General features: G+C 43.4%; 1 protein-coding gene across 1 annotated transcript; it reads left to right on the top strand.

The window, feature by feature from the left end:
- The first annotated feature begins 297 nt into the window (after positions 1 to 297).
- Positions 298 to 14,650, top strand: LOC132262574 (G1/S-specific cyclin-D2). The gene is made up of 5 exons (XM_059761873.1): positions 298 to 882; positions 4,558 to 4,779; positions 6,484 to 6,652; positions 12,016 to 12,158; positions 12,351 to 14,650. The coding sequence occupies exons 1-5, from the start codon at positions 634 to 636 to the stop codon at positions 12,543 to 12,545; spliced, it is 978 nt and encodes a 325-aa protein (XP_059617856.1). The 5' UTR covers positions 298 to 633; the 3' UTR covers positions 12,546 to 14,650.
- The last annotated feature ends 833 nt before the right edge of the window (positions 14,651 to 15,483 follow it).

Genomic DNA, 15,483 nt, shown 5'->3' with positions numbered 1-15,483 from the left:
CTCGAACACGATAATCTTAAGAGGAGAGAGAGAAAGAGCGAGAGAGAGAGAGGGGATCTGAGGGGCGAGACAGAGAGTATATACATGGGAATTTAAACATATTTGGTCTGTGGTGATTAAAAGGAAAGAATTAAAGAGAATTTCGCAAAAGTGTGTCTGTCTCAAATACACTGATACGCAGTAGGAGCAAAAAAAATAATAGCAGAGCCGCGTAATGAGAGCCGCCCGAAATTGAGTAGAAATTCTGCGAAATCACCGGTACTCCATCCGGACTGGCTCTTAGGATAAGCGAGGCATTTAAAGATCCCTTGTATGTGAGCGATCGGCGGTGGTTGTATGCGAGTCTTTGTTCCTTTTCGGAAATAACAGAGAGACCAAGTCTCAGGCTGTGTACATAGCGAAGGAGGAGAAACTATCCGCAGAGAGAGAGCGAGAGCGGCCCAGTCGAGATGACACAGTGAATCAGTTGAAGACAAACTGTCCAACGAGAAGGATCACTCTTGGAAGTGTTTTGCATCTCGCTATGATCATTTGAGCCACTGATATCACAGCCAATTGACTAACAAATTTCGGAAGATAATCGGCAACTCTCTTTTGCGATAATATTGTGAAATTGCGCGTGAGATCACCGTCATGATGGATGATCTGTACTGTCTGGAGTCAGATGTGGAGAACGACGACCTGCTCGATCAGTCATACACGGGCAGGGGCTACGAGAAGCGGCCCTACTACGTGCGGACGGCCAAGAAGGACCCCACCTTCCTCACCGATCGCTGCTTCGAGAATCTCCTCAAGTCCGAAACCGCCCCGCAGATGACCGGCTACGCCGCCAAGGAGATCACGGAGGACATGCGGCGGATCGTGGCCACCTGGATGCTGGAGGTGAGTCCCCAATTCTCCCCCTTTTCCCACGAAACACACCGCGATGCCTCCACGTTTTCACTCTCACCCATCATCTGCTATTTCTGCTGACGCGGAGACACTCGAAGCCAAATAAAAAACATCTCTCACTCTCGCGAAATTCAGAGGAGAGCCACACAAGTTTTGTCAGAACCATTAGGCAATATTGACACGCGGCGGACGGGGAGGGAATTGAAAAATTCACAGACAATGAACCTCGCGTGGTCATTCCACCCGTCTTGTCTCTTTTTCGGGTAATGAGAACCGGCGATCGCCGAAGGTGTTTGCTAATTTCCAACCCATATTCTGCGACAAAATCACACCTAATTTTAGAATTATGCCCACGGAAATTGGGATGATCTCTCGTCACTTTCGGTTTTTTTTTTCTTTTCTTTTCTTCTCTCCCCCAATGAGAGACTAACAAGATATCTTCCCTGACAGTTTGTCTTGTTAGTGTAACTATGGAATGTCAGGACTGAGGCAATGTGATCCTCTAAGCAAAAAGTTTTTGCACACAATCCACACCAACACGGGAGATCTTTTTTCACTTCTGCGGCGAAGAACAAACTATACAAGAGCGCCTGAGAAGTTGCGCAGAAAGGCATTTTTCGCAGAGAGGAGTGATCAAAGTGCAAAATCATGTGCTATTCGCGATGCTCGCATGAGAAAAATTTGGCAATTATTCATAGTTCGATGAGGATTTCGTCCGCTAATTGGAATACTTGGGGTTATTATTGGAAAAAGCCTCAATGGGCGCTTCACGGCGGTTTTTTGGGGTTCAATTAGGCTTTTTATTTGGCGATTTGGCGAATTTGGCGAATTTATCGGAGAAAAAAAGCTCAGCCGAGGAGCAAAAATAAAGTTAAATTATTAATTTCATATAAATAGAACATGTGTCTGCGCATAGTTGCTCTGCTGATCATCAAAACTATGATCTCGATCTTGCTGATCGGGCACAGTGGCTAAGAGGCGATTTAAAAGTACAGCAAAGAAAGGTGCGCTCTGACCGTCGCTAACCCTTGCCACCCCTTTTGTCATTGGCCGCCGCAAAAATGTGCCGATCTCGCGATAAGTGAGGCGCAAGTCGTTGTAAATATGGGCGATATTGCAATACAACAGAAATTAAATTGTGCCTCTTCTGCGCGGCTCAGCCATTTTTAAAAAGCCACCAGTGGGTATTTTAAAATTTAAATGTCCGATTCATGTTTCACTTAAAAGCGACTCTTCTACGACTCATACGTTTGGTGCGCGAGTGACCACATAATTTTTCCATGTGTATATACGCCGAAATAAATAGATATAAGCCAGTCATGAGAATTTAAAGCGCTGAGGAGCGGAAAAAAGACGCTAAATAAAAAGTTCATGTAACACCTAACCACTTTTTTTCCCTGAGAGTTTCATACCTCTTTCACACTTTGTGAGAAAGCAAGGCATGTGTTGGTTTGGGTGACTCTAGTTGAGAGCGATCGTGTGCGTGAATGCAGATGTCTCGTGTAATTAAGTTTTTTTTTTTCTTTCGCCTCATGCTTTCCCGGGTTTGGCCTGAAAATTGGTCAGCGACTGAGGGCTGCGAAGGGCAAATTGTGTTGTTTGGGCAAAAAGGGCATAAATTGACCACCGGGCCATTCTTTTGGGTGAAATGGGTGCACTTTTGGCGTGAAAAAATGCGGGTTCCTTCGCCAACAAAGTCCCTCCACTTCTCATGGTGTCTCTCTAGTGGCGGAATAAAGGGCTGGCGCAGACCCTCTCGCATAAATCTCTCCTCAGTGCGCACTCTCCGCATACTTTCATTCATAATTCCCACAGTATGCGATGTATATAGGGGAAAATTTTTCTGCTACATATAAGACACAGTTCTTTTTAAAAAAGAAATGTTATCATCTCCCACTGGGGAAATAATCTAATCAATTTCTGTGTAAATAAATACACATGTTGTGTCCATATAAAATGTAGCAATTGCTCTATATAGTCTCAGAGGAATATGGGGAAAAGTGAGTGAGTGAGAGGGCAATGGTTGCGTAAAACCAATATATAATTAATAAATATTGCACATTGAATGGGCCACTCGCGATCGGGTTGGAAAAAAGGGTGGACGAGCTGCTATCGCATTGACTGATTAGATGGCCTGTGAGCTAAAATATTTGTCGATTGAGCATAAAATTGAGACGCAGACATTGTATGGTGAGTCGCGAGAGAAAAAAAGAGTCTCTATGACAATTTTCATGCCAACTATACTCGGATTGATAACAATGTATTAAATCAACTATATAGTCGCATAATCTCTACATTGAATGTATATGATTTTCTCAACAATTTCCCGTCCGTGGGCACAGGAAAAAAAGGGTCGCCGCGTCAACAATGAATGTCTTTATTGCCATGAGGTTAGCAGTGTAACACTTTCAATTTCCGCTACTTCAATTTCCGGGGGTTGAAGTAATCTCTCTTCTCTCACTTCTCTATCTCCCATCCACTCCTTTCCTCTGCGCTGCCCCGATAAACAGCTGACAGTGGAGGTTGACAAACGAATTCTTTCTTTAATCCCTGATTCAGAAATGTTGAGCGAGAGAGGCAAAAAACTGTTCAGTGTCAATAGGGCCTTTTTTCCCAAAAGATTAAGTGAATCATACACACGGCGACTGTTAGAGTCTCTGAACTGTGCGATTTGCGACCTTCGGAATATCACCTGCAACTTGGGTGGGGCCGATCAGGAGGGTTGCGAAGGCTCTCCGTTCTGCGGAGTCAAAGTCAAAATTGCAGCGCGTAGGGCAGGTGAATGGGGCTTAATCAGACATAATGGGCATAATAGTCCCATTATCATCCATTCTCTAACTGCTTTCCGCTTTGAAATCCAATTAGGATTTAAAAGAGGCTCGAATGAGAGGAAGATTGCAAGTTGTTCTGCGAAGCACGTCGCTTCGCTTCCGACTAAGGAGATTAGAAATTTTCTACTTCCTTTCAAATTTAGGGCCTTTTTTCTCAAATAAAGTCATCAATGTGGCTATGAATCAGGCATTCTTCTCACTTTCTCTGAATTTTGTCTGATAAAAAGTCTGTTTAACACCCAAAAATTGATAAGCCAGCATGAAATTAAAGAATTTATTGCGAAAGTCTCTAGAAGAAGATATCAAAGATCTTCTAATTATGTACAAAAATAGGCGCGGAACGTTAATTTAAATTTCCTAGAAGGTCAGAGAGTGTACAAAAAGTCTGAACACCCACAATGCTCACAATGCCCATGAAGGATAACGTTGCTAAATAGGTTGAAAATTGGCCATTTCGAAGCTGTAACTGACCAATATTTTACCTCTTCCATCCACACAATCCGACTGGCTGATGACAGAGATGCTGTCTGGCTGAGAAGCTCCAATGTCAATAGGTAAATTCCCGGAATACACTGTCGGCAGCTTCTCAATAGATGTTGTTTCTGCTGAACAGACCAACTAAACGCCCCGTTTTATCTGTAATTCCGCATCAAGTGACAGAATAGCTCGTAAAATCGATCATGCATCGTCACAATCACTTGTTATAAATTTCCCAGAAATGATATGAAATTGCATTATAGCTGAAAAAACTTTCTCGCAGCGTGTGAAGCATTTAAATTTCCTGTGAAGTCTCCTCCCTTTAAATTTAAATCACCCCCGATGTTATTCGTTGCAGCTGTGCGAGCAGAGAAAGTGCCAGGAGGAGGTGTTCATCCTCGCCCTCAACTACATGGATCGGCACTTGAGGAGGAAAGTTGTGCCCAAGACTAGTCTGCAGCTCCTCGCCTCCGCCTGCCTGCTGCTGGCCTCGAAGCTGCGCGAGCCGAGCTGCAAGAGCCTCTCCGCGGATGTTCTTGTCTACTTCACCGACGACAGTATCACAAAATATGAGCTAATTGTGAGTATTTCTTCACTTTCTCTCGCCATTTCCCTTCCCGATCGGGCGGAGATCATGAGGGTCTCATGTGCGGCGGCCGTTTTGTCTTTTCGGGGGAGTTGCGGAGGTCCCTAGGCGATGTCCTATAAACAATAAATTAATGCCACTTCCTCTGCCACTGGGAGAGAGAGGGAGGAGGGGGTGTTTGAGGCTGGAAGACAAACACATGTTGGCATATATGAATGGGCAAAAGTCGGAGGACATTTAAGCCACTTCTCGCACTGAACAATATGAAAATTTATGTGACCATGGAGGCTGAGGGAAGAGGACTTCAAGTGGAAAATACCGAAAAAGACAGAGAAGCGGAGCTTGAGAATGGAACTAATAATGTTAAATAAACACTCTTTGAGAGGATATATATTGTCCATCGGCTGTGGAATTCCTCGAAGGACAGAAAACCGTTTTTGGAGAATTTTTTCCTCAACCATTGGCTCAAAATTCATTTTTCGGAGATTTTTGTGTGGCCACTTTTTCCGCCTTTTGGGTGATTTTTTTTCTGTTGTCCAAGACTCCTCTCCATGGACCCATGTTTGAGTGTGAAGACAGCTTAAAAGAGAGACACCGACACGCGTTTTTTTCATTCCGCATCTATTTTTAATATTACCTGAGCGAAAATATAATTTTTTCCGCATCATTTTCCGAGAAGATGCTCCTCATATCTTCACCTTTTCTTATGGTGAACTTCTCATGGGGGTTATTAATGATTTCCCAAGCCAGTGCAGAAGATGATCTCGCAGCCAGTGCATTGTGAAGGGTCGCCTGGGTGAGAAAAAGGATGAAAAAGATGGGAGATCAGTCAAAAATTTACCGCTGAAAAGGTGATTTCTGTGATAAATGAATCAAATTATGCCTCTCAAGATTCTCGTCTTCGAGAAATAATTAAAGGATATTATTTTTCTGCATACTTCATCCCAGTTTTTCGATACAATGTTGCCACACTGAAAACACATCATCTTCTCAAGAATCTTCACATATCTCTCCGTGTCGCAGAGCTGAAGATGAGATGTTAATATTCAAATAACTAGCGTTTGTATTCACTCATTTTGCCCACCTCCGTCTCTTCTCTGCCTCTCGGCGACTCTCACCAGTCAGCGCAACATTTGTGAATGAATGAATTCTGGAATTTTTGTATTGTTTGCATATAAACTTCTTTCCCTCTCCCTCTCTCTCTCTAAATCAACACAGGATATGATATTTAGAGTTTAAACAACGACACAAAGTCACAAAACTTCTCATATGATGAGAAATCATACTATTAAAGTGAAGAAATCCTCAAGAGATTCCCAGATATTCCTTCTCAACTCACGTTAGAGATGATGAATGTTTCGGACATCTTTCATACGTTTCAACATCACACTGCAAATGAAGTCCAGAGTGAGATTCTTGGAAGTGTGTTTCATAAATTTCCTGAAATTCTACTATCTTAGCTCGTCTTTTCGGCAATGAAGAACTTCTTTATGCTATAACAGAAATTTTCGGTATCTCTTTATATCCTATTGACAAAGATAAACAAATATTTCTCTGTGATTTCGTGCTTATTTTTTTCGCCGCTCTTCAGCACCCTCACGATCCCTCGGCTGAGTTGTTCCTGGCTCGGTCCAGTGGGATCTCGAGGAGCTCTTCTGTCACTGCCACTCAATTCTCTCTCTCTGTCTCTCGTTCCAGAATTGGGAATTGCTGGTGCTGAACACGCTGAAATGGGACATCTCGGTGGTGACTCCTTTGGATTTCCTCGAGCACATTCTCACACGTCTCAACATCAAGAATTCCATGAATATCCGTGTGGACAAAGTGCGAGAACACGCTCAGACATTCATCTCGATGGCTGCACAAGGTAAATACCAAGTCTCTCTTTTTACTTGTCTTCTTCTCCACCTCCTTGTCTCCTTTTTATTGTCACCACCGCGTCTCTCCGCGTGTCCTCCGCGATGGAAAATGGGCGCGCGGCTTTCCGTGTGCGCCAATCGCGGACTTTTCTGCGTGGCTGCCCAAAAAAGAGTCGCCGGAAAGTGGTTTAATCAAATTCTAAGACTCAACTTCACGGACACTGATGCGGTCAAGGTCGGATAAGAGTTTCGTCGACGTCTTCATATAAAACCCGCTCTCTCTCTCTCTCATTCCGCATATGTAGAAGAGAGAGCTTATAGCGCAAAAGCATTTTCAAGAGGCGCTCTCAGCTAAAAAATTCACCATAAGCTCAATACACCTCTAATCGCGAAATTCTTCTGTGCTGGTGGCCACACATTCGCGACTATGTACTACGCGGGGTGGTGAGCAGACACTCTATATTGGTACATATTCAGGGGCTCATCAGTGGCCGTGCCGCAAGAGCAGTGCCCTGGCCAAGGTGGGGGGCGATTTCGAGGAGCCACAGAGACAATGGACACTTTGATGCTCGATTAGTTGCGTGATGAAAGAGTTGGTTGTTTCCAAATTTGCAATCCATCAGCGATTTTCAGTTAATTTGACTGTGATTTAAAATCACCCCCGGACACATTCGCGGAGTTTCAGATGGAAAAGCCAGATCTGGAGCTTATCTTTGCGGTCGGGAGAGCTGGCAAATGTGCCATTTGTGTGCCTCTTGTGCGATATTTTGTGTATACAGCAGTTGCGGAGTCTCATTCTTGGCCACAGAGTCATTTCTTCTTCTCCCCTTATGTGAATGGGAGAGAGGAGTCTCTCTCTGGGCTGGCTGTTCATCTGATGGGCCGCGCGAGGGTCGCACAAAAAGGACGGAGAGCGAGAAGAAGAGGAGATGGGCAAAAAGTGAGCTAAAGCATCGCAGTCAAACTTGATCCTTATGGCAAATAACTCTGCATTCTTGTATTTACTTTCATTTTTTATCCATAACAACATATAATGTGGTATGAGATCTCTGGGGCGATATATAAGGCATTCGCTGTCGGGCGGGTGAGGGAACGGCACCACCATTGAGATGAAAACACGTTAAAAGAAGAGAATTAATGTGTGGGAATATTTTGTCGCCGCGATTTCCTTCCACTCTTTGGGGGCCTTCAACTCCCCGAACGCGCGATCTGGCCAATACTGTGTGTATTTGGTCGCCTTCGCCAAGAGAGACACAAAATGCCAATTTGTATTGGAATCAATTTCGCTAAAAATCCATTCACAATTAAGTGGCGATTGACTCGTACTGTTGTTGCTGTTTCTCTTGTCCGCCCTCCTCGTGCTTTCTGGAGGGGGGCGGTGGCAAGATTAAAGACTTACCAGGCCGCTAATGAGATTTACAAGATGAAATTGCTGCACCTCCCCGCGGTGGGGAGAAAAATGGGCTGGATAATCGAGGGGGAATGGAAGGTGCTCCGCAACCTTACCAATTTGTCTCGCTGCAAACTGCGCAGAGCTCGGGAGAATGTCCTAAATGACTGGGTTTTCAGGTCGATGCGGAGGACATAATTTAAGGATCTCCCTTTGGCTGTCCAGTCCACTTGGACTTGATGTCTTTCAGCAGATTCTCGGCTGGTTGGATGCGAAAAGAAGCTGCGGGAAGGCGTTAAATGATTGATGATGGTGTGACAAAAGGGACTGAAGATGTGAATCACTTAAGCTAATTCAGAGTGGCCGGCTGGTTTCGGGGGGTCCGTGAGATGATGAATCAGCTTGTAAGAATTTTTGGCAGCATTTCATTGAGATGTGTCCCCATTGAGGGAAGGAGCGGACGCAAAAGATCAAAAACATCCAACGGATGCAGCTGATCTCCAGCGAATGTTGTGGGGCAATTGGCGACGGCGTGAGTGTGATTTCGCTGCTCGGAATACATGAGTGTGAAAATAATGAGCGTCAGCTGTTTATGTGCCTTAGATAATTATTACATAATAAGTGCCCATGACCATTGAAGCTGAGATTTGCGACTTTCCCATCTTGCATTTCGCGCGATGAGCGCGTTGCAGTGCAACAGGGGGGCGCCCTCGGGCCACACGGTCTGTCTGAGAGCGCCCATCGTGCGCCGCCACATTGCCGATCCGGAGGATGCCAGGGTCTCGCCGGAGTCTCGCCTTTTTGCGCTGGCGCTGCGCGCCTCTTGTGGATGCACTGAGAGTGCTTCAGCCGCAGTGACGTTTTTTTGCCTCAACGGATGTCTGCGTCCGGCAAATTTTATGAATGAAATTTATATTAATCGCCGCTCATCGTATCTTTTGGCTGTGTGCGAGCGCATGTTGGGCATATATATGCTGTGTTTACTGCAAAAAGGCGCACTCTGTGCGCGCGGGGGGAATTGAGGAGGAAACTGAGAAAGAATTCCCAAGAGATACAGCAAAGTTTGTGAATTTGTCGCGCCCCATGCATCAAGTTCACTGATAATGGGCTTTGCATCAGCAAATTTTCCATGTGCGTTTCGCGGAAAAGCTGCCAAGTGGATGGCATGCATTCCACTCATGCTTAGGAATCTGATTAATTTTGATATTCAACCATGAGAGATGGTGTTCTTTGTCTCACCACTGCATTCTTGCGATTGCCATGAATGAATTGTGTTTTTGCCCACCAACAGTGGTGAGAGGCCACTCACTGAGGACTTCAAGGAACTTCAACGTGTCGCGAAGAATTTGACTATCGAAAAATTGTCTACTCTTTGGCAAAATCTGATTTTTGTATACATTCTGCGATTTTCACTGCTGAGACACATAATTTCTGTCTATGCAATATTTCACTGAGGACAAAATATCGCTCGCTTGATTGCCTCTCGGAAAAATAACGATATTTTGCCATTTTAGCACAATCAAGTCTCTTTCAGGCACTAGAAAATCTCGTAATTAGTGCCTTTGGTGCAGAAATGCAAAGATGCCCAGTTGTTGAATATTTATCCCGGGTCGGAGTGGCGCGTATGGCAAGGGTGTCCGGATGTTGCGCGTCCCTGAGCGCTTTTTCAGCGTGTGGCTGCAAATGAGGGAGGTCGGTGGCTGTTTTGAGAGCTGGAATATGTATAGAAATATGGTGTGCGTGAATATGGCTGAAGAATGGGTGCGAAGAGCAAAAACTCCATCATCCCGCGCGACCGGATTGCCTTGGTGCGGGATGATTGTGCTCTCTTGATGGCTGGAGACCAGTGAATTTGCCCACCGTCGACTCTCGTGTGGGAAAATGGCCAAGTGAAAAATTCCTTCTGAGCGCTCGGTGGTGGGGCGCGCGCGAGAGAGAGATGGCCGCGTACAATTGGACATTAAAGGAGCCACAGAGGTTGGCGGGCGCGGCGGAGTGGATGGATTTGTGGTGACCACAAGAGTCCTCGTGTACGCATTGCATACCAGCGGGTCAGGTAACATCAGCAGAGACCATAAATATGATCCATTGCAACAATTATTCAGTGCTGTTGCTCTCACTGCTGGAAACACCCTCAACTCGGCGTGTATGATTTACATAATACACGGAATGTTAAGAAAATTACACAGAAAAATTCCTCTGGTGATAACAATTCTATCAAACAAAGGATGAGCGAGAGAGAGTGAGAAGAGGATTCTCTCTCTGCCGCACAATCGCGAGACGCCGACGTGAGAAGGAACTACACTAAATCAAATTACAATTTCCGAGAAATATTTTGTGCGCAGCAGCCCATTGGTGAGGATGAGGCAGAGAAAAAGGAGAGGAAGATGAGGAGAACAAGTGAGATTGATCTACAATCGTAAACCGCGCGCCTGGAAAAGAAATCCTTGTCTTGTTCTCTCTCTCCCATTCCACATCCGCGGCGTCTGGCCTGCCACAGCCTCAAAGAGCTGCGCCCGGCTAATAACCACACGAAAAATGCACACAAGAAAAATTCCAATAGCTTATTGTTATTTTCGGCACGACCTCATTTGCATGTGAGATGTTGAGGATTGCACGGGACTGAGCCCCCAACTTTGATTGCCGTGGTCCGAACGAGAGCAAGATCAAACGAGATACTGACCGGCCAATTTTGGAGACCATGCAATTTTGGCCAGAGAGGCGCCCATTTGGAAGACGTGAGAATCCTCTCGAGATGCTCGAGTCCCGCGCACTGCCGATCAGACTTGCCTCCATCAAGTCATAATCCCATAAGTGGATTACTTACATCGCCCAAAATGCTGTAAATGAATCACCCTGAAATCTATAACAAAAGACAAAACAATCATCCTCTAATCTAATTTTCAATAGACTAATATATCCTTACATTTGAGGAGAAGAAGAGGCCCCGGGAATTGTAATGGGATCTTCTCGAGACAATGCGCCGTATTTTCTGCCCAAAATTAGATGAGAAGAGAGACTGAGCGAATCTCTCATCTTGATCTTCACTCTCGCACATATATTTTTTTGCTTATGCTGAGGCACGCAGTTTATTATGTAGCAAAAGTTAACAACAGTTGAAGAAACGAGCAAAAAAGGCCCATCTTTGCGGTTTGACCGGGCCCAGGGGGCTTCTATAGCAACACCCAGAACCTTCATCCAGAGCATTAACGCAGTCATAAGTGTGGGGCGAGTGAAACATGGACAATATTTCTGTTTATGTTGGCACATTGTGTGCGCCGAGATGATGAGGGAGAGAGGCAAATGAAGTGATCGCCAAAGGAATCCCAAATTCGTCGGCGCCTCGAAATTTGTCTTGCGCGCTCTGCGTGATGATAAAACACATCCACTTTCCATTGCTGTCTCACTCGCACTCCGTCGAGGATCGATTTTCACCACGTCAGGCCGGAGTAATCAATTCTCTTTCTCTGGGGATCTTTAAAGGCTCTGCTGAGGAATGCATTTAAAATTTAAAGGGACTGCAGAAGGCATTCGATTTTGACCATACAATAAGGATGAGGATCAGAGTTGATGTGTGAGACTTTGAGAAGATGAGAAAGATGAAGGTGAATTGCATTGCAACTTTGTAGAAATGGTTATCACAGTAATCCCCCTATATTAATAACAAATCCAAATGAGTAAACTGACAAGGTTCGAGGCCAGGAAGAATGATAAGGAAAGATAAGCAAAACAAAGTACTTTCATAAGTACTTCTTCAAAAAATGCACTTCACTTTGAAAACGAAAAATTGTTTGATCGTGCGAAAATCCTGCATCCTATAGTTTTGGAAAGGAACCACAAATTCGTCCATAATCGTCTTCTTCCTGATTCCAACGGTATTTTTCTTTAATTTCTCTTCTCAATCCCATTTGTGAAAACCGCGCAGCAACGGAAATCTCAATGGCATTATTTTTAAATTGTTTCTTCTTCTGTTATTTCCAGAAAACTTCTGTGAATTCCTCCCCAGCACGATAGCAGCTGCCAGTGTGGTTGTCTCCGTGAATGGCCTGAAGCGTGACATGGTGCATGAGTGCTATTTAATTCGCGAGTTAGTCGATCGTATTCTAAAGGGCAGCATTACGGAGGTAAGCATAATCATTCCCCGAAACATATGAGCCATTCCGTGATCGCATGTGGGAGCGAAGGCTTTTTATCGAGCGCCAAATTACTTTTCGATGGCAGAAGTGGAATTTGCCACGAATGTGCTCAAGATTGAGGCAAGGCAGGGGGCCGATTTGATGTGACTAATGATGTGTCTTTTTTGCCATGGACAACAGGAAGTACTTAACAAGTGTATGGCGCGAATGGAGAGAGTGTATCAGGAGCAGAAGAAGCTGCTGTCGCCAGAGTACTACTATCACACCCCGCCAAATAGTCCCTGCATCAAGAGTCAGGGTGTTCCGGGCACGCCGCAGAAGTGCAAGGCGGAGTCCAATGGGACGCCCGTGGACATTCAGGACATCAACTTTTGATCGCCACGCATCCGGAGTGACCAACAAACAGGAGAGAGAGAGACACAGTGAATTGTTGGGTGCTAAAATACAATTTCTGTTGAAATAGGTACCTTAATTTAAACACAGATCCCCGAATCCCAGTTTCCCACGTCATTTGCCCAGTGAAGCCGATAGATCACAGGAGAAATATGCTCTTCATGCCGAGAATAATTAATATTTCACAATGAGTAGAAGATTTGAGTGTCTGTATTTGTTTGTAGGCTCCCAAAATGTTGAGAGAAAAAATGTGCGTTCTCGTGTGTATGTGTCAATCTATATTAATGTCTTATGTTTTTCTTTCGGGACCAAACACCAAACTATTTATGTAGTATATTGTTAACCAGCTTTATAACATATAAGTTTACTATTGTAACTTAAAAGTGAGAGACGATGTTCGCGAGCTAGAGAGCAGCGCGAAAGAGAGGGAAATGTGCCTTTTTTGGTATCGATTTTTCTCAGAAGAAATAGTTTATGGGATAGGAAGGAAGCAAAAAATCATGTCTTATGCTAAAGAGAGGGGCCGCCGAAGTGCGTGAGCGAGAGAAAAAACTAATATTTAGTTAAAAAACTTAAGCTGACTCGCGAGAGGAGGGTGAGAGAAGATGTATAGAAGTATTCGTCTCTAGCACTTCTGATTTATTGATTGTATAGTCTTCTTTTTTAAACAACCACCATCCGAACGGATTGTGAGCGCCACAGAATTGTATACAAGAATGAGAACAAAAATACCATCCCAGGATATGCAAAACCTTCAACAACATTTCAATACGCTTATTTATATATTTACGGAAAAAAACATATGAAAGAGAAACGATTCACAATTTAACTATGTAGAGTTTAGCAATTATTCAGAGTCAAAAGAGAAGGCATTCTAGCAAGACTCACATTTTTCTCTCCTTTCTCAGGACCAATAAAACAAATCTCCTATATTTTTCTTTGGCTCATATTCCAATATATTTTTTTTAAATAAATTTCTTTTTTTTACTTTGATAAAACTGCCAAGAAAATAACTTTCGGTGCTTCCAAGTCGCTGGAGAAAGGAGAGTTAAGATGTGCAAAGATGAAAAGGGATTTTTTGGGGAATGTTTGCAAATTTTTCAAGAATTTGCCAAACATTGCAAAATATAGTCATAGAAATAGAAATTTATACATATAATATATATATATATATATTGCATATAATGATGTAGCAAGAGAGGAACTCTTAAAAAGTAGTCGAGTAGAAATTGTTTAAGTTTAACGTATAACTTCTGTTATAACTACACAGATAATGAGAAAATATAACTTTTTGTACATATTGTTAATTAAGAGGAAGAGTAGAAGTGAATTGATATGTAAAATGTCAGCAGATAAGACTTCAATGCCTGAAAATTATATTTAAAGGTTTACTAAACGACCTAAAATTTTATATTACAGGTGTGAAATACAAGAGAAGATAGGAAAAACCAATGCGAACTATTGTATATCGTATATATTTTTTGGATAATAAAAGGAAGAAAAAAAATACCTAATAGCAAAGGAAATATGAAACGAAGTATCAACTGTATATTTTTCTATTTGAATATTTGCGTATTTTCTTTATTTTCTAGTTTATATTTCTTTACAAATGAATATTTCTTATTTTCTGCATCTGCATTAAACAACCAATTGAACCCTAAACTGCCATATTAAAGCGCTAATTGAAGCGATCGCAAATGCAATGTTTATATATTTTTAAAAATATGGATGGTAAAAAGCTGAAAAGTTAATGATGTAGGAGAGGAAAAGAACTAGCAAAGCAATAATAATTTTTTTAATAAATAAACTATAATAAATTATTTAAAAATGACACACTGTACTAAATAGACCGGACTGAAAAAGTATGTAATTTATAAAGAAAAAAAAGCAAAAAATCGAAGAGAAGGAAGGTGAAATTTGAAGAGGAAAGGCATAAAATACGCTCTTAAGTATTTTTGTTGATAATTTACTTATAAATTGCAAAAAAATTCCCCCAAGAAGGGATTTATTGAGGGAGAGAAAATGAAGAAAGAGCAAGAGAAACTGTATATAAGTGGAGAAAAAATAAAAAGTGTAATTCCTGAAAATTCTGCCTCTTTCGCCCCGCGAGTCACCCTGACTTGGCTCAAGCTCGGTAATTCATGGTTCTTGGCTGGTTGATGGTGAGGAATTGTTCTCCAGCATCCCAACGCATTCTCATGGAATACAATGCAATTTTCATTCTCCACAATGAAAGTCTTAAAGTCGCTGTTTGGTATTGTTTCTCCGTCTCTCTCGACATCTTCTTCCAAGTCTCCTTCCCATCCACAAGCATGACCGGGCGCGCGGTGGTGAGGAGCAAAAAGAGCTGAGACCTCAATGGTTTATTCGCCAAACGAGATGATTTTTCATTATTCCGCCGCCCTCGTGCCACCTTTTCGCGCGCCCCACTTCCCGTCTTCGGTGCATTTTATTATAGTCCTCGTGCACTGACCATGTCTGCATTCTTGGCCTGGAGTTAAACGGCCGCGCTGCCCCGGTCTTTACCAAACTTGAGCCGTGAGAAATATTTCGCGAAAAATTCATGACTCGCCTCATTCACTCTGCGCCACATTTTCGTCGCTGCGCTGCTGCTGAAGATGCCGGGCCACGTTTTTCGGGAGACATGGTCCAGGAGACGGGGGCCCGGGCAGAAAAAGTGAATCTTCCCGGAGAATTCGGAGCACTGCGATGCCCGAAGAGAGGAAAATTCCACTGGGGTAAGTCAACTCGCCAGTGGAATGTCCAGGAGCTTCTCCGCCAAGCAATTCTTGCTGGAAATTGGAGGTGTCGCAAGTCTCTCTGGAGGTACATATTAAAGTATTGCGACATTTGTCCATAACTTCCTAAATTTCGGATATGACTGTGAATGAGAAACTGAATTTCTTCACTCAAAATTCCT

The sequence above is a fragment of the Phlebotomus argentipes genome, unplaced genomic scaffold (genome assembly GCF_947086385.1).
Source record: "Phlebotomus argentipes unplaced genomic scaffold, Phlebotomus argentipes genome assembly contig_15, whole genome shotgun sequence".
Classification (NCBI taxonomy): domain Eukaryota; kingdom Metazoa; phylum Arthropoda; class Insecta; order Diptera; family Psychodidae; genus Phlebotomus; species Phlebotomus argentipes.
The sequence above is the reverse complement of the archived record's forward strand: the minus strand, read 5'-3'. Positions and strand labels throughout refer to the sequence as shown.